The sequence below is a fragment of the Lonchura striata genome, chromosome 3 (assembly GCF_050655825.1).
Source record: "Lonchura striata isolate lonStrDom1 chromosome 3, ASM5065582v1, whole genome shotgun sequence".
Taxonomy (NCBI): Eukaryota; Metazoa; Chordata; class Aves; order Passeriformes; family Estrildidae; genus Lonchura; species Lonchura striata.
Genome location: NC_140705.1, coordinates 4,299,026 through 4,322,254, shown reverse-complemented (window position 1 = coordinate 4,322,254; position 23,229 = coordinate 4,299,026). Strand labels below are relative to the sequence as shown.

The window sequence follows — 23,229 nt, the reverse complement described above, 5'->3', positions numbered from 1 at the left end:
ACTCTGAATAGATTTGATGGAGATGTGGGAATGGACATTTCTTTTATTGCTCCAGCTTAATCCTGGTTCATCCATCTACCACTCATATGATCCTCCTTATGACAGTGTCTGCACAGACTACCAAGATTTTCTTGGCTCTCATACTCACTGTAATACGGATTTTAACAGAGGGCCTTGTCAGCTGTGTTCAAATACTTTATAATTGCCATTTCTAGTGTGTGATGAAGCCTGGAGTACTGTACTGTACTTCTCAACAGAGACTAGCTCAGCTTTTGGGCACATATGCTTCAAAGCTCAGAATACTACAGATATATATGGGAGTCTTCCCAAAGATCTCTCAGGCAAGCTGGTATTTAACGTAGAAGCACAGCTAATTTGGAGCTAAACTGCCTTCCACGAGGCACTTTGGCTGCTGTCAGATGAAGCAGCCTCACTGTGCTAGACGGGACCCATTTCCATTAAATGCTGCTTTCATGTGCTTCAAAAGACGAGTGCAATAAGGATGTTTGTCAAAGGAAAAACTGCAGCAAACTATTACATGCAGAACATCTGTACTGTGCTGCTCTTCCTTTGCTGGAGTTTATTGACTATTAATTTGATGCATGTTTCTTTTAGAGGATGTGAAGTGTCTTTCTCTTCAGTGACTTTCTTTCTTTCTTTCTTTCTTTCTTTCTCTCTTTCTCTCTTTTTTTCTTTTTCTTTTTCTTTTTCTTTTTCTTTTTCTTTTTCTTTTTTTTTTCTTTTTCTTTTTCTTTTTCTTTTTCTTTTTCTTTTTCTTTTTCTTTTTTTTTTCTTTTTCTTTTTCTTTTTCTTTTTCTTTTTCTTTTTCTTTTTTTTTTTCTCTCTCTGTCTCCTTTTCCTTCCTTCCTTCCTTCCTTCCTTCCTTCCTTCCTTCCTTCCTTCCTTCCTTCCTTCCTTCCCTCCTCCCTTCCCTCCTCCCACCCTCCCATTGTCAGTCAGTACCTGATCCAATAATCTGTGTCTAATCTAAACCAAAGGAGTTTTGGAACATGCCCTGAAAGGCATGAAAAGCAGCAGAAAACACCAAAGGATTTTTCTAACTTGTAATTCCAAAACTATCTTGTGGTAGGAAGAATTTCTAATTAACCGAAACAGGGACTGAAAGGGTGAGAAGCTGTTATCTACAGTATAAATACTACTTATCTTCTCTAAATATGAATTTTTCAACTCAAAAATAACATACAAATTACTTTACTGTGAACAAGATACCTTCTCTACAATAGGGAACCTAACTTTTCATTCTGTGTGCTTCTTACTTATATTTAAATATTTTAGCAATTAAACTAATAAGTTTATAATCATTATATTTTCCAACTCCTAATTTAGCAGCATATGACCATGCACAGGTGTTTGGTTCAGCACTCTAGTTAAAAAAGTTTCTATATCTAAGCATATTCACACAACCATGAGGGAAATCCTCACATGTTTAGAATTTTTCATGAGTTTTCATGAGTCTTTCATGAGTTCATCTGTTTTGATAAATGAGAACCAGAGGGGAAACATTTAGATCCCCTATGACAAAAAAGAAAAAAAAAAAAACAACAGCTTTCACATTATAATATGCTAATGACAATCTATAGGCAGTTGTTTCTGTCTGTACTTGGCCAGATCCTTTGCTGGGGTAAAAAGGTTGTCATTGACCCTAAAAAAATTACCCCAGTTAACATAAATTGAAAATCAAGTGTTAGGATTTCTAATTCTTCATTCTTTCCTTTTTTGTTCGCAAATATATATTTTCAAGACAAACTACAGGATATGCTTCCTTTAAGCTGCCAGAGCACAAAAATACTTTATAAAAGCTGTTTTCTTCCTGAAGCATATGACTGGGCAGTTCACCAAAATCCTACTGCAACCTTCTGGTTTCAGCCCAAAGACTGGTTTTCAACTGCAGTATTTCTCAGGGAGAACTCCTGAAGTTATCACCATCATTTTGCATAGCTGCTTTGCCATAACCCTTGCTACAGGAAAATACATCCAAACCTTTCAGCACAGCCTCAGAGGAGTCCTTGAGATGAGCTGATACAACCCAGGGTTCTGCAGGAGGCCCCAGTTTGTCAATTCTTTCACCCTGGCAGGAAGAACAGAAGAGAAGAATTAAGAACTTTTCTCTTCAGCAACAGCAAAGAAAGTTTTGATGATTTTAACAACTGTAATATTTTTTTTTATATATGCCCTCTGTCTAAGGACAGTTTGCCTTTATGTGTAACATGTTACAAATGTCACAAAGTTCACCACAACTTTTCAAGATGAGGCCACATCACAGAATGGATCAGGTTGGAAGGGACCACAGTGGCTCATCTGATCCACACCCCTCCTCAAGTAGGGTCATCCCAGAGCACAGGGCACAGGATTGAGTCTGGACAGTTCTGGAATATTTCCAGTGAGGAAGGCTCCACAGCCTCTCTGGTTTCTGTTCAGTGCTTGGTCACTGCACAGGAAGGAAATTCTGCCTCCTGTTCACGTGGAACTTGCTGGGATCAATCCAAGCCCATTCCTCTGGTGCCATTGCTGGGCCCCATGGAGCAGAACCTGGCTCCATAACAAAAATCCCAAATGTCAAAACTCTCAAATGTCAAAATAGAACTGAATTAATAAAAGTCTCCATCCACAGGGGGGCAAATTCTACCTTTCTGTCCAGAAAAATGATTTCTGGCTGTACAGGAAGCTGCTTCTCAATTTCTCCATCCGAGGGCTGCACCTGAACAGAGATGCTGTAGGGTCTCCTGTATAAGCATGTTTCTGAATGTTGTCTGCTTCCATTTCTTTCACATGAAAAGGGATGGTAAAGAAAAAAAAAATCAGAAATAAAGTTCTAGATGTTATTTTCTGTTCCTATTTTCTACCTACTAATTTTCTGTATCATAACCCTTTGATTCATTGGGTGAGAGCAGCATGCATGGAAATGGGAAAGAGTTCTCACTTCCAAGTAGAAAGTAGTATGAAAAAATCCTTTTGTTTCAATCCCCAGTTTACAGATGGAAAAGTGAGACATTAACCAAGTCATTTATGTCCCTGGTATCATGTTGGAAGTATGTGTCAGAGAAAGGGATTTTATGGATTCATGAACACAGTACCTTAGCTCAAAGTCATCACTGAAGTGCACTGAGAGCAGTAGAGCCTGCAAATGTTCCCTGTCCAGCAGAAAGAATTTCACTGGAAGCCTTTGGGCTCCCCTAAAAACAAAGTCTTGGTTCTTCTACACAAGCACAGCACTTACAGGGCTTTACTGCATTTCCTTTTCCTGCCATCATCCTCTCAATCTGCAAAGTCTGCAGACTGAAATAAAGCAGTTACAGACACCCCCTTGAAAGACATTGGTTTTTCCAAGCCTGAAATTTAAATTAGAGCATCCCAGGAGAGCGTTTTTGCATTTGAATAAAGAATTAACACTTCATTCTGAGCCTGGATCACTTCATTCCCCCTCCCAATGTTTTGTGCCATTTAGTACCTCATATATATATATATATATATATATATATATATATATATAATTTATATATATATATAAAATACACTAATCTGCAATTGCAATGAAGTGGCTGTGGGTTTGGTATTGTCTTGAAATGAAAGAAGAAAAGCTATTCATTGATCTTTAGTGTTTGCTTAAAGGTGTTTACAAACACAAGATATATAGAGCTTAAGTTTCATTTGCTTTAAACTCTTTTATTCTAGTTTTGATAGTTGTGGATGTTTTTTCAGAGTATTACTCTGTATTACAAACGAGAAACTGTTCATACTGAGCTGATGGAAAACACTGGTCTGAACTACAGCTGCTGGAAAGATCAACTAAGGTTTAAGGATATGTGCAGACTGAAAAGATAGCTCAAGGATGAGCTGTCTTAGTTTTAGTTCATTTCTTGGTTCTTTATCTTGTATTTTTGTTGGTGGGAAAGTCTCAAAGGCAATGTTAGGTTTGAAACTCATGTCAGGGGCATCAATAAGGTGCTGTTATCCACTTTCTTCCAAAAATGTGCATTCAACTTAGTGAGAAAACACCAAGTCATATACAATACACCAATTCCTGTTTTCAAGCTAAAGAGCTGCAGTTTTCTGTGAGCTCCCTTGTCTCCAGCTGAGCACAGAGAGGTTTAGGTGAGTCTTTTATTTTCTGTAAAGCCTGAAATCTTTTTTTTTTTTTCCTCTCCTCAGCTTCCTTAACAAATAAGAAAAACATCCTGAATTCATACCTCAGTCTCTACATGCTAAAGCTGTGCTCATCTAGTGCGTAGAGGAAGGCTGCTGCAGAATGTGGATCTAGGGAGTACTTTTTACTTCCTAGGATGAGTAAAATAATAAAATCATAGAATCATAGAATCATAGAATCATAGAATCATAGAATCACAGAAAATTTGGATTAGAAGGGGCCTTAAACATTATCCAGTTCCACCCCCTGCCACGGGCAGGGACACCTTCCACTATCCTAGGTTATTTCAAGCCCTGTCCAGTCTGACCTGGGACACTTCCAGGGATGGGACAACCCCAGCTTCTCTAGGCAACCTGTTAAACTCTTACAGTAAAAAATTTCTTCTTAACATCTAATCTAAATCTCTCCTCTTTTAATTTAGAGCCATTCCCCCTTGTTCTTTCACTTGCTGGTAAAGTAATGGTGAAGAAAACAGAATGAAGCAAAACTAGACAAGGATACTTAAAATGGGAGTGTAAAAATGAATGTCTGTTTGTGGGTAATTTGAACTTGGTTAACACAGCATGGAATGTGGTGTTTATATCCCACATGGTCTAACCTGACTCGTGCTGTGAGGGAGCCCCTGACTTAGGGCAGAACCCTGCACACAGCAAGTTATATTCCTCAAAATTATGTCAGTGTGGAGGAGGAGAAGGGAGCATCCTGCTGCTTCCCTGCTGATTCATGCTGGAAGGAATATAGGCCTTTCCTGGCACAGCTTTGCCCTAGGGAGCTGGAGGTAGATGAGTGCTCATAGGCCAGCCAGGACCAGAGCAGGACCTGCCTTTGCCTTCATCCTGTAGCCATGAAGGATGTGCTGTTTGCCACTACCCTGGAGTTTCCTGCTGAGCAGGAGCAGGCTGGTTGGCAATTCCCTGCTGACAGGGAGCAGCTCTGATGCTCAGTGCCCTGCAGCTCTTCTAGATGTGGGCTTAGCAGGCGGGGGATGCCTCAGTCAGCAGGGACACCAGGCATCCCTGATCCTGTCACCATCAGTGCCTACACGTGTCTGCTGAACAGGCTGAGGCTCCACAAGAGAGCAAGTGCCTGTCCTCTAGCAGCAGGGAAGTTTGAGGGCATAGAAACTGGAGGGTCTGCTGCAGGTATTAGGGATTCATTGAGAAACTTGGTGGAGAGATTTGGAGTAGAGGAAATTAAGTATCCCTGAAATTAAGAAGAACTTGTCATTTTATTTACAATTGTAATAACTGTAAGAATAAAATATAAAATCATAGAATGATTTGGGTTGGAAGGGACCTTGAGGATCATCTTGTTCCAAACCCTGCCATGGGCAGGGATGCCTTCCATTATCCCAGGTTACTCCAAACCCTGCCCAGCCTGACCTTGAACACTTCCAGGGATGGGGCAGCCACAGCTTCTTTGGGCAATTTGCGCCACAGCCTCACCACCCTCACAAGTAGGAATTTTTGCCTGATATTTAATTTAATATAACATAGTAATATCATTACTAATACAGTTATATCATGTCATCATAATAATGTCTACAACAATAATAGTAGTGGGAAGAAGAAGCAGAAGAAGAAGCAGAAGCAGAAGCAGAAGAAGAAGAAGAAGAAGAAGAAGAAGAAGAAGAAGAAGAAGTACTATTATCAATTGACTTCAAGGGGAAGGAGATCAGGATGAGAGTCTGGGTCAATGGTCCATTAAAGTCAATGTGTCTACTAGAAAACTAAAATATGTCAAAAACAAGTCTTGGCACTGTTACCTGATCACCTCTACTGTTAAACTTTCAGTCCTTCTTGAGCTCTGGTTCATGTCCAATGGCAAATTCCAGAACAATTCCCAAATGGTCTGGGAGCTAATACAGTCAGAAAATATTTTTACTTGGAAGTTTGGGTGAGGCCATGCTGAAATATGTTAGCTGGCCTTGGTGCCAAAGAACAGCCCCTGGCATATTTAATTTCCTAATAGACACTGAAATTAATTGAACTGTTGTCTGGTATGTCTGCAATGTGCTGTAAAATCAATATATCCTTGGAAGGGGAAGGAAATTGTAAGAATTTAGGGAATAATATGACTAAATGAATCATGATCCAGCCGAAGAGACATGTTTCTTTGTTGTTGAAAAGGTGGGGATTGCTGGTAACTGCGAGGGATTGAGGAAAGGGAGGTTCAGCAAGGACAGGGCATAGGCAAGCTGAGGACTTGTGGCAGGCAAAGTAGGTACAGATTCACTGGAAAGACTGTGAGGAACTCAGAGTTTTTGGGTGCGAATGGGTTCTGATGTCATGGAATGATGAAATAAGCTAGACCTCTGCCCTCTCAGGAGCACTGTTGGAGCTTTGTCACCCCCTACAGACCTTGCCACTAATTAATACAGATGGGGAAGAACGACATGAGTATCAGAAGACAATGAGGAGTCTGAGGTCATTCCCATTTTAAGTAAAAAAAGGTATTCGAAGGATGACTTTTATTTCCACCAATTCCCATATTTTCTCATATTATAGAAAAAAAATCAAAGTGATTCATGGAGCCCCACTCCTGGCTCAGCACAGGACAGGCCCAGCAATCCCACCTGAGATCATTGTCCAAGAGCTTCTTGTACTCTGCCAGCTTTGGTACTGTGACCACTGCCCTGAGGAGCCTGTTCAGTGCCCAGACACCCTCTGGGTAAAGAAACATTTCCTTACATCCAACCCAGAAACCCCATGGCACATTTTCTTGTCATTCCCTCAGGTCCTGTCACTGGTCACCATGGAACAGAGATCAGTGCAGGCCTTCTTCTTCTCCTCATGAGGAAGTTGCAACTGCAATGAGGTCTCCCCTCAGTCTCCTCTTCTCCAGGCTGAGCAAACCGAGTGACCTCAGCCTCTCCTCCTATGACTTCCCCTCTAGGCCCTTCTTTCATTAGAACAATGAATCCGATGAAGGGTTTAGATGTGGGATCACCAGAAGCCTTTAGGAGAGGAACAGAGCACATGCATCAGATAGGAGAGAAACATCCTCCAGATTCATTAGTGACTTCCATTAATAGCTGTAGATCAGTGGAAATGCCCCTGTTTACAAAGCCAGTGGCGAGGAGCTAAGCCAGGCCTCCTCCATAACACAGTCCCCAAGTTTACTGTCAGAGAAATGTCTTTTATTAAATGCAAACAGCATCCCGCCGGAGGTCAGAGCTTTGCCGTGCTGCGTATCCCAAGGTAATACCACTTTAAGCTCCACATAAACTCTTAAACAGTTTCTATCCTAAAACCAGACCGTAGGTGGTACAGTTTTTTACGATATGTTATAATAGTGCAATAAATCTGTTAGCTTAAAATCGAATCTCCGTGGCCTTTTAGAGAAATCATCATTAAATGCAAGGCCCTGTTAATGATGCCATCCCAGTGAAATTGTTTAATCTGCTAGGGGGGTGGAAGGTCACCAAATGAATTTTTTATAATACATCAACTTGACACGCAATAGGGAAAACTGTAATAGATAAAAGCAAAGGAAAAGGGCACTGTCTTCTTCTGATAGGTCAATAGCAGCCAAGAGAGTCACTCATCCACTTTTCCTTCACTACCGTGCTCCTTTTCCATTTAATATGGACACCCAATTAATACCTCAGCACCATAGACAACCTCATTTTAGGTGAATTATAGCAATTTCTTCCCCCTTCTCCGAAATGAAAGTGATCACAATACATCATAGCATTGTGCGAATTAACGTTAATTGATTCGAGTTACCAAGCATTGATGGGCCACTTCTATAATCTGGTCCTTATTGGGAGCTGGAAGGGATGGAGGGAAGATTAGATTGCATCCCCCGTTGCTTTGACGACGGCGGTCACCTGATGGCTTGTTAGACAGTTGTACGCTTCTATTGCCGGCCCCAGTGGGGTCGTCAGTAAACTGGAGTGATGTCCAAACATCATTACACGCTGCTCCGATATTAAAGCAAAGGGATTAGCACCTTATTGCAGGCAACCTGGATTTGTCATTGTGCTGTCGTTATCCAATTTCCAGATGATAATGTGACTGTGGCCTGCGGGCACGAGGTCCTACAGCCAAACCAAGGTGCCTGCGTATGTATACATATATATATATTTTTTTTTTTTAATATATATATATACACACACACACACACTCTCATATACATATATACACATGCACTCTACCCCAAAAACAGCCAGCACCCCAAGCTATTTAACCTTTTGCTCACCAGATTCCTGCTAACAAAGCATGTGGAAGAATTTTTCCCCCTTTCCCATCAGCCGTGCAGTGGAGGACAAGAGCACAATACGACAGCAGAGTGGGCTGGCCTGGGAGCTGACACGGCCATCACTCTCTCGAATGTCACAGCAGACAAGCTCTGCTGGTAGAGGTGACACCACTGACATGTTAAATAAGGCGGAGTGGGGACAGGATTGGTCCCTTGGAGACGTGGCCAGCAGCTCCTTCTGCTGGTGCCTGTGTCGTGCAAATCATCGCTTATGTTGCGAGTCCCGTTAGTTATTAGCAGGGAAAATAAATCCATGTGTGACACAAGCAAGACAGGTTTTGTTTGACAGCACTGGGGTACCAGTACTGGGATCAGATACCTTTACAGTGCCGGAGACACATGACAGGGACACTGCAGGATCTCCGTATCTGAACAACGTTAACTTCTGAGGGAACACTGGAATAGGGAATAACTTCCCTTGAGCTGATCCACTTAATTTTTAACTGAGGTGTATTAATACAAACCCTTCAGTTTCAAAGACCAAGACTGGTGGGGGGATATGTGACAATTTATTCCTCCTTTTTCCCACAGATTCAAAGTCCTGTGCTCCTTTTCCCAAATCTCTCCTACCCTTTCCACCTTCCTCTTCCTCTGCTTTCTCCTGCTCTCCTTTCACCTTTCCCACCTCCTGCACTTTTGAGGAGCCAGCTGAGCTTTGGAAGGCCACTGTCAGAGCAAGCAAGCAGAGACACATGGGGGTAGGACTTCTAATTTACTGAATCTTTTAATTCACAGCTGTCACCTTTGAGTGGGAACGACAAATTCTTGGATACATTTACCATGTACACTCAATACTAACAGAAATTTAGTTTAAAATTTAAGGTTTAGAGGTGAAATGTATCTTGGTGATAGGCCATTAATCCCTACACTGTCAGAAGGGTTCCTGCCCAGGACAGCAATGGTGAAAAACCATTATTATATTTATCTACTGTTATTGGAGAGGCAATGTGAAGATCCATGGAAGATAGTTTGGAGATTTGCTTGTAAACTTGCAAGAGAAATGCTGGTTTCACACAAGGCTCATATACGAAGGGATGCTTTTGGTATTTTCCCCTTCAAAACCAATCTTATGGACAGACATCATATTTTGTGCTTGAATGGAACAGTCTGAATGAAAAACATTTCTGCTTAAGCTGCAATTCAATTACTCTATTTACCATGGACTCAAGTCAAAAGATGCCTCCTTAGTTTTCCTTCCTTGATTTAAATATGAAGGAAAGAAAAGCTAAAACAGTAGATCTATGGCCTAATCTCTACATAATTAATGACTTTTTGTAGGATCATCATTCCTGATATGACTGGGCCTTCCTTATATTGACAATTCAGTTTTGATGCCCAAATTCAATTCTACCAGAAGCAAAAAATTAGTAACAGACTAAAACTTCACTATTGTTCAGAGAGATAAATATTCTGTTGACACAAAATCCCTTCACATAAACTCTTTTTACATCCCTTGTCACCACCTTCACTGTGGGAGGATGCGTTTGAATTTCTAAGTTCCCAATGATCATCCACTTCTGGCCCATCCCACAACTCCTAAGCTTCCCACTAGGAAAAGAATTATGAATTGACAATAAAAATTTCATTCTGATTCCAAAAGTACAACTTTTGATAAGGCATTTTTATATGACATAACATATCTTGTTCAAGTTTCAACCCCACTTCATACACATGATATTTCTTATCCCATCACTCCCATAAAGAACACATTATAGAACCAGAATTTCCTCTGTCTGATGGAAAACCCTCTAGGTTTCTCATGTGGACTTTCCCACCATTTCACTAGACTGTAAAAGAGAAGTTGGCCACCTTAACTATCCCCAAACTATTAAATAAATAAATAAATAAAATTCATAATATAATTCTGGCCATGTGAGAAAAAAAATAAAGAAAATATTATTGAATGGAAATGGTAAATGTTCTCTTTCCAGTTCTATTGCAAGCCTCTTCCAGTTTATTATCTAAAGAGGAATCAACTTCTGTTTTTCTGTTTTAAATGCAAATTTACCTCTTGATGCCTTATATGCTTTTGTTCTTGTGCTGTCATTGTTCATTACTATCGAGAGATTTCTCACTGGTATTTACTCTTGCAACATATTTTCACAGATAGAATGATATCTTCCAGATTTGCTTTGCCAAGTTAAACAAACTCTTTACTAAATGGTTTTATTATTCTTTTCCTCACTTCTTAAAATAAACTGTTTCCATGATCATCTTATATGTCCTTCCTTTTACTTACTTGAACTGAATTTGTCCTTTTTTGTACATCAGCTGTGAGAGAGTGGCACATTCTACATAAGTATATACCCTCTACACTGAATCTAACCTGAATCTAATCCTGTGAATATCTAACCAAAACTTAAATAAGTTTAAATTAAAGGAGATTTTAAGCTTAGTTTAAGCTCCTGAGTATCATCACTTCCACACCTTCACTTGTGGACTGTAGCAGATAAAACTTTGAAATAACCTCAAGTGTTACAATACCTGCAGCTCTTGACATGGAGATTTTTAGCATCCTGCCTTTGCCTGCTCAGTGGAGGAAAAAGTTGTACACTTATGGAGGAAAAAAGTAGTCATATCTTTTTTCATAAAACCCTGTGCAATTCCACAGAGCAGTCTGCCTGAAAACTGCACAAAAGTTACCAAATCCAAAAACTTTGGTGTTAGGAGGAGTCAGAATTCATCTAGTTTGAACTCCAGCCCTGCTGCCTGCATATGTGCTGTGTGACACAGAGAATTAGCTGTAATATCTCATTTAGTGCTCTGCGTGGGAATTGCTGTTGGAATGAGCCATTCTTTGATAATTTGCTTGCCTTTTATTCCTTGCTGTGAGCCTCAAATTTCCTACACAAGCACCATTTTTCACATGCTACCTCAAACATAACTCTCAACAAAAAAATATTTCAGTTTGTATCCAGTTAAATGTTGATCAAGAAGGAGCAAAGCACCCTGCAGTAGAGTGGGGATAGGGACTAAAGGCTTCTGGACAACTGCCCAGAATTATATTCCTGATTTTGTATAAAGGCACCTGCACAAAGACACACAATACATTCATCATTGTCCTTCTTGTTCTTTCATATTTATATTGATACTAGGAAGATTTTGCAAAACAGGGATTTCTATCTGTAAATACATTTATTATACACAGGCATTTTACTGGAAGATAAACTATGTGATAGACATCTCTGACTCTCCAGCTGTGCAAGATAGCAGTCACAGTAATCACCTCTGTCTTCTTTTGACAAATTAATGATCCATGCTTGAAGTGAACCTAACAAAGGAGTTAAATTAAAATCATGTATAAAAGCACTTCAAATCATAACAGACAAACCATATTTTTTAAAGGCTTGGTAGTGTGCTTCTGACTGATACCTTACCACAACAGGGTTCCAATGCTTCCCTTCAGCCTGGGCTGCAAATGAACATCCAGTAAGTGCTGATTAAATATCTTTTTGCAGTTGTTGTTGTTGTGTTATAAAGCCATAAAATCATTAAGGTTGGGAAATGCCTCTAAGATTATTTAGTCCAGCCATTAACCCAGCACCACTGTGTTCACCTCCAAACCATGTCCCCAAATAATTCACCTCTTCAACACTTTCAGGGTGGTGACTCCACCCCTGCCCTGGGCAGCCTGTCCCAAGGCTTGACCACTCTTTCAGTGAAAGATTTTTTTTCCCAATATCCAACATAAACCTCCCCTGGTGCAACTTGAGGCTGTTTTCTCTTATCCTGTTGCTTGTTACTTGGGAGAAGAGACCAGCCCTCCCCTGGCTCTAGACTTGTTTCAGTGAGTCATTGAGAATGATAGTGATGCAGGAAAATTCACTGGTTTGAGATAGGCCTGGCAGGAGTGCAAGTTCTGTATATTTCTGGTGGCCCAACTGGGTTTTGCATAACTCAGCTGTGAAAATATTCCTCTCTTCCTTCCACAGAAAAATACACCAGAATACTTTGTCTGTACTCATAATCCCAGCCCCATTATCTGTGCCTGTGCCAGCATGTGCTGCTTAAATGGAGACAGATAGACAGTGGGGACAGTACATGTCCCAACAGGAAAACCCTGATTTCATTTCACAGGTTATCTGTGGCTTTATTGCATCGGAAATGTCAGCCATGAGTAATTCCAGAAAAGCTATGACTGATGGGGAGCAATAAATAACAGTGCAGAGGAGCCCGAGCAGCTGAGGGTGGGTGAGTTCTGAGCCAGTTCTGTGATCTGGTGATGTGTGCTCTCTTCAATAAAGATCCCACGTCTTCCCATAACTGGGACAGTGAATCCAAGGCTTTAGGCTAGCACTACTCTTGTGTCTGTAGTAAAACAGCCTCCATCCTAGGAACTCTCCTGATCCTTGCTGATTGGAATCTTTTCACAGAGTGTGCATGGACAGGAAGACAAAATGAGCTGGGACAGCAGTACCAGTGTGGAGATGTCATTTCTGCCTGAAAAAAGGCAGCCTCGAGGTTTCCTTGCTGGCACACAGAAGATGGTGCTTCCCTCCTTTAAATGGTCTCTTGGGATCATGTAAATCATGGAATGCTTTGAGCTGGAAGGGATCTTAAAGATCATCCAGTTCCACCTCCTTCCACTCACAGGCACGCCTTCCACTACCCCAGGTTGCTCCAAGCCCCATCCAGCCTGGCCTTGGGCACTTCCAGGGATCCAGGGGCGGCCACAGCTTCTCTGGGCACCCTGTGCCAGGGCCTCACCACCCACTGCAAAATTCCCACATCATTTTCCTGCTGTGCCATTTTGCAGTGTCCTTCAGTGTAACAGAAACAACCCTGCTCATAACAGTGATGTGCTGATCCAAAATACAGTAATATCTTCAGAACTGGCCCTGATTTAAGATCTGATCTTGCACTTAAGTATTCCTCATTGGGCTTAATGCAACACCGCAAAAAAACCCAACAAAATCCCAAAACCAAAAACACAAGAGCAAAACAAAACAAAACAAAACAAAACAAAACAAAACAAAACAAAACAAAACAAAAAAAACCCACCCAACCCAAAAAAACCAATAAAATCCTCCCCCCACAAAAAAACAAACAAACAAACAAGAAAACAACACCTACAGCTGAAACCAACAAACCAAAAACAAAACAACAAAGCAAAGATTCCTCTAGTCACAGACCATTGTCCTCCTCTTGTCTGCTTTTCCACCACAAACCACGCAGTGTCTACTAGAAAAGTTAAGCATGCGAACAGAGTTTGTATCACTGGCAGACATAAGGATGGTCCATGGGTCAGCAGTAGATAGGAGAGGATGTGGTATTAATTTCAGAGGGTATGTCTTAGACAAATCCAATTTCTTTTTTGCATAGATTGAATATATGGATTATACTTATACTTGGATAAGCCTCAGTAGTGCACAACATCAAAAAATAACATTATGCAATATCAAGAGAGTACACAATAAGATTGCCAAACATCAAATCCTATGTCCCCTATTAAAAACAGATGGGATATTGCCTTTTTCATATTACCCATATGCTTTTAATACAGTTTCAGGATCTGATGCTGAAGCACACTGCTCTCTGCTCCCATCCCAGCCCTGCTCTTCACAACCTCCTCTGCAGATAAGGGCTGACATCTGGGCTGTGCAAATAGTGGCTGTAAGAGGCTGAAAAAAAACAAGACAGGGACATAGAAAGGAGGGAGAGACAGGGTTGTTTGTTGCCATGGAGGGGAGGGAAAAAAAGACCTTCAAAAAGTGAGTCTTGGTATTGAATATCAATAAAATTTAGTAGGTGCAAAACTGACCAAGAACTCTGTAACTGGCAGAGCTCAAAAGGGAGCTCCAGTGGGAAATTATTGTAAAGCAAAGAAGTATGCTGTGTTGTTCTGTCAAAATGAGATGCAGGTCTGTTGCTGTATCTGTATGGAGATACAAATATAAAGCCACTACTGATAAAATGCATGGAAGTTTTTGTGGGTTGACCAACAGAAAAGTTAAACACAGGGCCCAGCTCATGTGGGGTGCAGGATCTGAGCAAACAGAGGGCACTGGGTTCTGGAAACTCAGAAGTGAAAAGGAATTAAAGAATATAGTGAGCAAACAGAAGACCGTGAGCTCTCCTGTTTCTGTGGGAGAATGGGCTAATGGAATAATTGAATTGTGCCAGTAGAAAATGGAATTTAATGCCACTTTTTGCATTTGGCACCAATTCCATACAACCACAGAATACCAGGTTGTGAGGGACCTCAATGATCCTGTGGTCAAACCTTTTGTGAAAAAAATCATGGTTTAGTCAAGGTGGCCCAGCAACCTGTCCAGATGAATCTTAAAAATGTCCAAAGATGGGGAATCCACCAAGAAGGAACTTTAACTTTCAGTCATGCCCACTTCCAAACAGATTCAGAAAACAGAGAAAGAAAGAAAGAAACACTCACCAGAACTCAAACCCTTTGATTTTTTTTCCAAAACAGACAGTAGGGTGATTTGATTACTTTGAAGGTATCTGGAGGAGGAGGAGGAGGAAGAGTCAATGCCCAGAAAGCTACTGATGTAAAAGTGAAGGAAAGAAACCGGATCCTCTCATGGGAATCTGGAGGTAGAGGGTGACAAGAGGAAATGGGCAAGTATTTGTGACAGAAAGAACAGGAATTGGATCCAACATCTAGGCACATGTTCAGGTAGTATTGGATGTGTCCAGCTCCTGTATCATCAAGACCAGATGGATTTATAGAATTTTTGGTAAAAAGAAAAGTCAACACTAAGGCATCAAGGTGAAGAGCAGTGGCTTGTATCCTGCATGATATTGAAGAAAAAGATTAAACAGATGTTTGTGGCCTTAAATTTTAAAAGTGTATTAATAAATGTTTAGATCTTCAAGATATTTAAGGCAACAATCCATCTTCAATAAAGCATCCCTGCTGCCACATCAATTCATAAACTTTGGTAGATTTAATTGTTTAGAATTTAAGAACTATGATAGCCTGAACTAACCCAATTCTCTGAAGTTTCAAAGCAGACTTCCAGGAACTCTGTTCCTTATTTAAGGCACCACTGACACCTCTGCATTCCAGAGACTCATGAGCACAAACAGAAAAGCATGGTAATTGATACTTGGGAATCCAGCTACTACTTGGGCAAAGCTCTGACATAATAGAACCATGGAATGGTCTGGGTTGGAAGGGACCTTACAGGTGATCGCGTTCCACCCCCTGCCATGGGCAGGGACACCTTTCACAAGACCAGGTTGCTCCAAGCCTTGTCCAACTCAACTTTGGACACTTCCAGGGATGGGGCAGCCACAGCTTCTCTGGGCAAATCATGGAAACTTTATAACCTATTTCAGCATGGTTAGTATATTTCAGTCAGTGGAGAACTTAATAAGTACATCAAGGGCATAAAGTGCCTCACTGCACTTAAATCAGTATCTGGTGATGGTACATCTGCTACTTACCTACTGTTACCTTCTCCTGGGGACAGCAAAGCAGACTGAGTCACCATTAAGGTGTCAACTGGCAAGCCAAGGCCACTCTGCAGGTCTCCAGTCTGATGAGTGTTGATAATTGTTCTGGCCAAACTCTTTAGGTTGTCACTTGTCAACTCATTTCTTGGATGACCTGGCAGATCACCAAGCTCAATGATCAGCACTCTTGATGGACCAGCCCCATCAGGTGGATGCAGAGCCTGGGTGCTCCCTGGTTGTGTCCCCTCTTCCTGTGGGCTGTATCTGCTCTGAAAGGCTGTGCAAAATGCCATGCTAGGGCAGTGATATTTCTTTTTGCTGGCATTCGCTGAGATTGCCTGCAAAGTGCTTTCACTTCCCAGCACATTATAGACCACTCTAACTTGGTCATGACCAATCTTCAAGAAATTAGCCAATCGAAGTATTATGTTTGCCTCACCCACTTCCCCAGCAGCCTCAGTTACAGTGAAAGCCACTAGAAGGGAAAGGCCAGCAACTATTTCCACAGGTTCCTTCTCATGGAGGAGAACATAGAGAAGGTTGTCCTCAAAGCTGAAGTAATTGGCTCCTGCCCCTGCATCAAGTGAAAAAGAAGATGGGGTTGGAGAGACATAATCCCCTTGGATGAAAACACGAAGGCTGAGTGGTTCAGTGAAGAATATGGCAAGGGGCAGCCTGGTTGTGTTTTGACCACTGAGAAGGTAGAGTCTGAAAGCCAGAGGTGCCAGGTCTGGGAAGCAAACCGTGGTGAGTTTGGTGGAGGGCAGAATAGAGAAGAAAGTAGAACGATGCTCTGCAGGGTAACACAAGGAATGTGAGGTCTCATCTGTGAAGGTGTCCATAAAGCTGCCAGTCATTGTAACCACTGGGAACAGTCTCTGGCTGTCCACACTGGAATCCAAGTTTTCTAAGATGACAAGTGCATGATCTGTCTGTTTGCAGAAGTAGCCTTGTATGGAGGGCTTGAAGAGGCACTTACTGTCATCTCTGTAAATTCCTGGAAGAGAATAAAGGGAGATGGGGAAAAAAATTAATTGTTTCAGACATCATCTCAAAAAAATTTTAATAGCTCCTTGGTTTCCCATTCCAAATTTAAAGTCACTTTGTCAGTGTTAAAATTTTACATAGTTTTAAGGGAAACCTGGACTCTGTGGCATATTAAATAGGTAGAAACTGCATCTACCTCTAGATGTCCTGGAGTTGAAGATTGTTGAGGACTGAAAACAAATGACAGAGAAGCATCACATATATCTACCTTGTTCTTTCTATATGTCAAACTATAGTATCCATTGAAAGAGAATGCATGCAAGACAGATTTGTCTGACCCAGAACTTTGTCCTTGTGCCTTCTACATTTTCCCTGGTCCCAAGCCTGTAGCAGGGCGATGAATGAGGGCATGACTGCAAGTCTTTACAAAGATAATTTAACCCTACAAAATGCTGTCTTATTCCACTCACAGAGACTGCACTTCAAACAGAAAGATTAGAAAGGACCAGAACATCATTAATCTACTCTGGTGTTGAACCACCTCATCAAGTGAGAAGCTGGAAGAAACAATCAGATTCAGATACCTACAAACATAGGACAATCTGACATGTGTTCCAAACGTCCAAACTCCCACTGCAGTCAGCTGAGATCTGGAATTTCAACTATTTACTCACAGGCAGTTGTCTAGATTTCTTTGGGATGTCTTGAGGTACCTGAGACATGTGATACAAGGTCTGTAGAAGACATATATCCTGCAAGGACACCCCACAGAACCAAAAATTACACTAAACACACATTTATGTAACTGAAATGCACCCAATTCCCCAGCCATCTATACAAAGCAGTTTAAAACCAATGAAATTCACTCTAAAGTACTTCTGTTTAGTCATGTGGATTACATTTTACAATCCTATAATTTTGTTTACCAGAGGTGGGACCCTGTGACTTAAACACAAATGCAAAGTGTCACCTGGACTTCTTTTGGTAGCTGCAACATCTGTAGATGTAACACACAATGAATGGGAGTGCAAAAGCCACTTTAGATAACACTTTGTTCTTTCATTGAATGTAACAGAGGTGAAGATCCTTACACATATCTCAAGATTTCCCACTAAATCCCCTCCCTAATGCCTCTGCAAACAAGTCAAGAGGATCCTTCTACAGAAGGCTCTAGAGAGAAGAGATGTAATCCACACAGTCTTCTGAGTTAGAATCAGAGACCCACAGAAAGGTTGGGGTTGTAAGGTTGAACCTTAAATATCATCAAATTCCAACCCTCCTACAAAGGACCACCTTCCACTAGACCAGGTTGCTCAGGCCCCCATCCTACCTGCCCCTGAACACTTCCAGGGATGGGGAATCCACAGCTTCTCTGGGCAACCAACACCTCAACACCCTCACAGTAAAGAATTTCTTTGCAATATCAAATTTAACCCTACCCCTGTTAGTTTGATGCCATTCCCCCTTGTGCTGCCACTCCATACCTTTGTCAAAAGTCCTGAAAGTTGCTATAAGTTTGCAGTGTTCTCCATCTGACTAAATACAGGTTTCTGCTTTAAGATGAGAGATATTGTGCCTCAGGCTGTAACAATGAGATCACCACTGATTATAAAGAGAGAATAAAAGTAAATGAGTTCGGATACAGGCACCAAAAATATAAACATTTCTGCCTGGAGCATCTTAGAAAAAGACGTGTGTTTCTGTTTTTCCTTCCTCTTCAAAATAAAATCAAAGGAGGAATTTGCTGCTGTAGTCAGAATTCTCCTCCCCTCACCTAGCCTGCTCCTTCCCTAGTCAGCTGTGCTCACAAACGTGTTGGGCAAAGCATGGCCAATGTCCAAACTAACTCTGTGCTCCTCATTCAGCACTTGGGGACATGTATTCAGTTCACATAAAAAATAAGGGACAGCAACCTCCTTGAGAGTCACAAACTTCTGGATGGATAAGAAGACATTAGGACAAAAGGACATCGCTTATCAAGGACACATTATGTGAAAATTTCTGTTAGATAAAAGTAGCATATTCCTAAAAAAGAAATGAACTATGAGAAATGTTGGATGGGGCTCTGGTCAACGTGGTGCAGGGGAAGTTGTCCCTGATGGGAGGAGTTCTGGAACTGGATCATCTTTGAGGTGGCTTCCTACCCAAGCCATTCTGTGATTCCATTAAATAATTCTGGGCTCTGCCTTTAGTTGCATCTCAAAGCCTGCATCCTGTGGGTTCTCACCTACTATGTATTTCCAGGGGAATCATCATGTGCAGCCCATGGTCTGTGAACATTCCCCAAAATGAGCTGTCCCTCTGCATGTCCCAGAGGGAAGCAATGGAATTACATAAATGTTGAGCTCTGCTCAGGGAGGATGTCCAAGTGAGATGGGATCTGTACAAACCCCCCTATTTTTAGATACCAGCTTACAGATTTGCTTCCCTTTTCATGCTTTTCCCTAGCTTTTTTTTTTATTTTTTTTTCTTCTTTTTTTTTTTTTTCTGTAGTATTTTGCTGTCAGTTTGTGCTGGAGGCAAAAAGAGAGTGAGGGGCACCTCTGTTCAGAAGAGAAGTGGAAATGCTGTGCTCAGAGACATTGGAATTGTCCTGGAGTGCTGGGAGGACGCGCTGTGCCTGCCACAAAGGCTGACACATCTCATCCACGGTTCTCCTGGAAACACCCCATCTCCCCCTGGTGACATTTCTCGTGTCTACAAATGGGATTTGATGATATTTCATGTTTTCTCAGAACTTTCCTTAGCCCTGCCTGCCTTGCAAAGGGGGCTGGCTCGGTTTCCTGCACACACTCACACCCATGCACGCACACGCATCGTTGCTTGTCTTCTTCCAAATGGCCTTATCTGCCAGTCACAATTTCTGCAGCCTGCAATTTCGATCACTTTTAAATGAAACCCATGCTGGCCTTAGTAATCATAATGTCATTTACAATTTACCACAAAACACGTTTATTCGGTTAGTAGCACATTGGAGAAAGAGAACTCCATATGAACTCACCACCAAAGCCCTAATCTGATTATTTCCTCATGAAAATCCAAGCAGGGGTGCTTGTAAGAGGGGTCTGAGAGGAGAAGAAAAAAGTGAGTCCTGGCCACAGCTGACTCTGATAATCAATGCGAACAGATAAGTGACGCCGCGTGTCACGGCCAGCAGCTAATCTGCCCCAGGGCTTTCCTCTAAAAAAGGCCAGAGTGGACAGGACTTAATAAATACTGAGTGACCACTGAATATTGAGCTGACATGTGCTATTTACATTGGTGATGAACAATAGCAGTGATAAATTCCAGAAGCATCCCCCTGCCATGGGTGAAATTGGATTACACAGGTTCTATTTGTATGTGTTTGCACACAACACACGTGTGAGAGAGGGAGAAAAAAATGGGGGGAAAAGAGCCAACCATAGTCCTTAGAAATGTGTGGGAAAGGTGGAGAAGATATTCACATATTATTGAACTTCATGCTGGGATCTTGTGCAGAGGAAGGGGACACATATGCTTTGGGCTCAAGAATTCACCTGTTTGTCCTGCTCCACACAAGAAGAGAGAGAAACGATACATGGAATGTGTGTGTGCTCACCCTCTGTAGATAATTCCTCCACCTTAGCAAGTAGATTTTGCTTTCTGCATGTTCCACCCATCATCAAGGAAAATTTATTATTTATTTATATATATAAACACACTAGCACATACATCTAGATGAGATTTTAGCACTCAGGTTGCTTCTAGGGCTCCTGACAAATATTAACTTTGTGTCAATATTTGTCCTTCCTGTCGTGAAATGAGGATTTTCCACCTCATTTCACATTTGAAAAGAATAATGCGCCGAGGGGGCCCTCTTTGCTTAGGAAAAAAGCCTCCACTACTACCACCATCACCACATCATATCCTTTATTTAGAAAAATGGAGAGAGGTGGAAGGAGAGAAAAGCATTTTTTAAAATAGATGTTCTGACTTAAAGGCACATAGAGTCCTTTACAAGTCTCCTGCCTTTTCCCTTGCTCCCCAATGCCAGATAAATAAAATAAAATAAATTCTACATTTAAAATTGAATGAAATACATCAACATTAATGATTTTCCCCTTCAGGTTAACACTACCATTTGCTTCAATAATTTTTACCCATTTCGTGATAGATTCCACAATTCATGGTACAAAGAAAAATAGAGTCGCTTTCTGACAAAAACAAAAGGCAATGTCAGTTTTTTATCAAAATAAAATAAATCTTCCACAATTTTCTTTCCATCTGACTGCATTTGCCCGTCAGTTATTTCTAATTTAACTACAATTATAGCTACAAAAATATAAAAAAAGCAAGGAAGAGAGGAAGGGGGAGGGGAGAGATAAATGGGACACTGTTTAGAAATTGCAATTCATTGGCCTTGGGCTGGCCAGAACATATCTTTGCTGAGAGGGAAATATTCATCAGCATTAACTGTTCCTTTTGACCTGCTGACATTCAAATGGGAAATAAAGCAGGGGAAAAAAAGAGCCCAGGAATAGCACTTTGGAAATCTAGAAAAGGTAAATTATTCTGAGTTCAGTTGCAGATGAAGGCATTAGAGGTACTAATTAGTGTACAAATGTGCTGGTTTCGGTTCAGGCAGAGTTAACTTTCTTTGCAGTAGCTATTTTGGATTGTGTTTTGGATTTGTGCTGAAACTGGTGTTAACAGCACAGAGATGCTTTCATTATTGCTGAGAGGAGCTTGCACAGAGTCGAGGCCTTTTCTGCTCCTCACGCCACCAGTGAATTGTCTGGGGGTGCACAAGGATTTGGGAGGGGACACAGCCAGGACAGCTGACCCCAGGTGACCCACAGGATATCCCAGACCATGTGGGTTCATGATGAGCATATAAAGCTCGAGTAAGAAGAAGGAAGGGGAAGATGACATTTGGAGTGAGGGCATTTGTCTTCCCAAGTCACTGTTACCTGTGGTGGAGTCCCACTGGAGCAGCTGAACGCTCCCTGCCCATGGGAAGTGGTGAATGAATTGTTTGTTTTGTTTTGCCTGCTTATACAACTTTTATTTCCCCTGTTTAAAGGTCTTTATCTCAACCCCAAGCTTTCTCCCTTTTACCCTTCCAGTTCTGTCTCCCATCGCACCAGGGCTGAGTGACTGAGGGGCTCTGTGAGGTTGAGCTGCCAGCTGGGGTTAAACCATGGGAACACACACACACACATAAATATGTACTCATAGCAGGGACCATGTAAATAAAAATAGAGTGACTGCTTTAGGCAGTTAATTCTTTCTTTTAAAGAAAATTATTTTGGAAGGAAATGAGTCTCATAACATCACTCTTTGTGGGGGTTTATACTCTCCTGTTTATTGTTCTTCTATAAAAAACTTTGACATCCCCCCCCAGCCAATCTTAGTCACATTTGTGGACTCAAAAATACTGTTCCTTCAAGGTTTATAAAAATAGGTGCCCAAGTAGAGAAAAGACAGTTATTGCTGCTTCCTTTGAATGAACCTCAGTAGTAAAACTCTCTTCTTACACATCCTGAGATCTTCATTCACCCTTCCCGTTTACATGCAAATCCAAAGAAAAACAGGTGTAGTACATGAAATATTTTCTCTTGGATTCATTCTGTGCATGTTTTGATATGGCCACACACATTGAAACTACTTATTCTCTGTAAAATCAAGTGTTATTTCCCTCTTTCATACAGTTATATATTTTTATGTTTGCATCAACACTTCAGAGCTCCCCATGCCTGAAAGGGAAGGCACACATTATAGAATACAATATATCTGTCCCAGTCATGAACAAAAAATTACAGTTTTCCAGTTCCCAGAAACTATAATAATAACTCATTCTTGACCTCAAAGCATCAGTGCACAAGTAAAGTTTTAAAAAGAGAGACCAGCAACTCTCTGAGGTCAGAATGCTCTCCAACAGGGATCAAAAAGAGTATGGGAACAAAGCAATTGTATAGCAATGTTCACCCAAAATACTCCTCAAGCTCTCAGTGATTTACAGGTCAGGAACCCCTTGAGTCAGAGAGGGTTGGTCATTGTTGGTCTTTGTATTTGAGAGAAAACACCAATCTTGTCTCACAAACCCACAGAAAGCTGGGGAGGAGAATAATAACCCACCCAGGAGAAAATATCTTGATTCCTCTCAAAGAAGGTGTGTGAGTAAATCTGGAAGGGCCCTTTAGTGAGGTTGCCCACACCAGGTTGGATAAAGGAATTTTCCTTATAATTCCACAAATCTTCTGGATTACAAGGTACCACACTTGGAATACTTGTGTTCAGAAGAATCAGCAGGAACTGAGCTGCTAGAGCATTTTATTCATCAAAACTTATAAAATAACCAGTTCCAAGTCAGGTTCTAGTCCCTGAGGCCAGCTGGCATAGGACTTCCATAGTATTAAAGCCACGGACCCTCCAGA

General features: G+C 41.3%; 1 protein-coding gene across 1 annotated transcript in view; it reads right to left on the bottom strand.

Annotated features, from left to right (window-relative positions):
* Nucleotides 1–23,229, bottom strand: part of PKHD1 (PKHD1 ciliary IPT domain containing fibrocystin/polyductin) — a 244,584-nt gene that overhangs the window by 20,047 nt on the left and 201,308 nt on the right. Inside the window, exons 61-63 of the mRNA XM_085574415.1 lie at nucleotides 15,836–16,841; nucleotides 2,648–2,783; nucleotides 2,002–2,089 (exon numbers count right to left, since the gene is read on the bottom strand). Of these exons, the coding sequence (XP_085430541.1) occupies nucleotides 2,002–2,089; nucleotides 2,648–2,783; nucleotides 15,836–16,841 (1,230 nt within the window). The remainder of the gene's footprint in view (nucleotides 1–2,001; nucleotides 2,090–2,647; nucleotides 2,784–15,835; nucleotides 16,842–23,229) is intronic.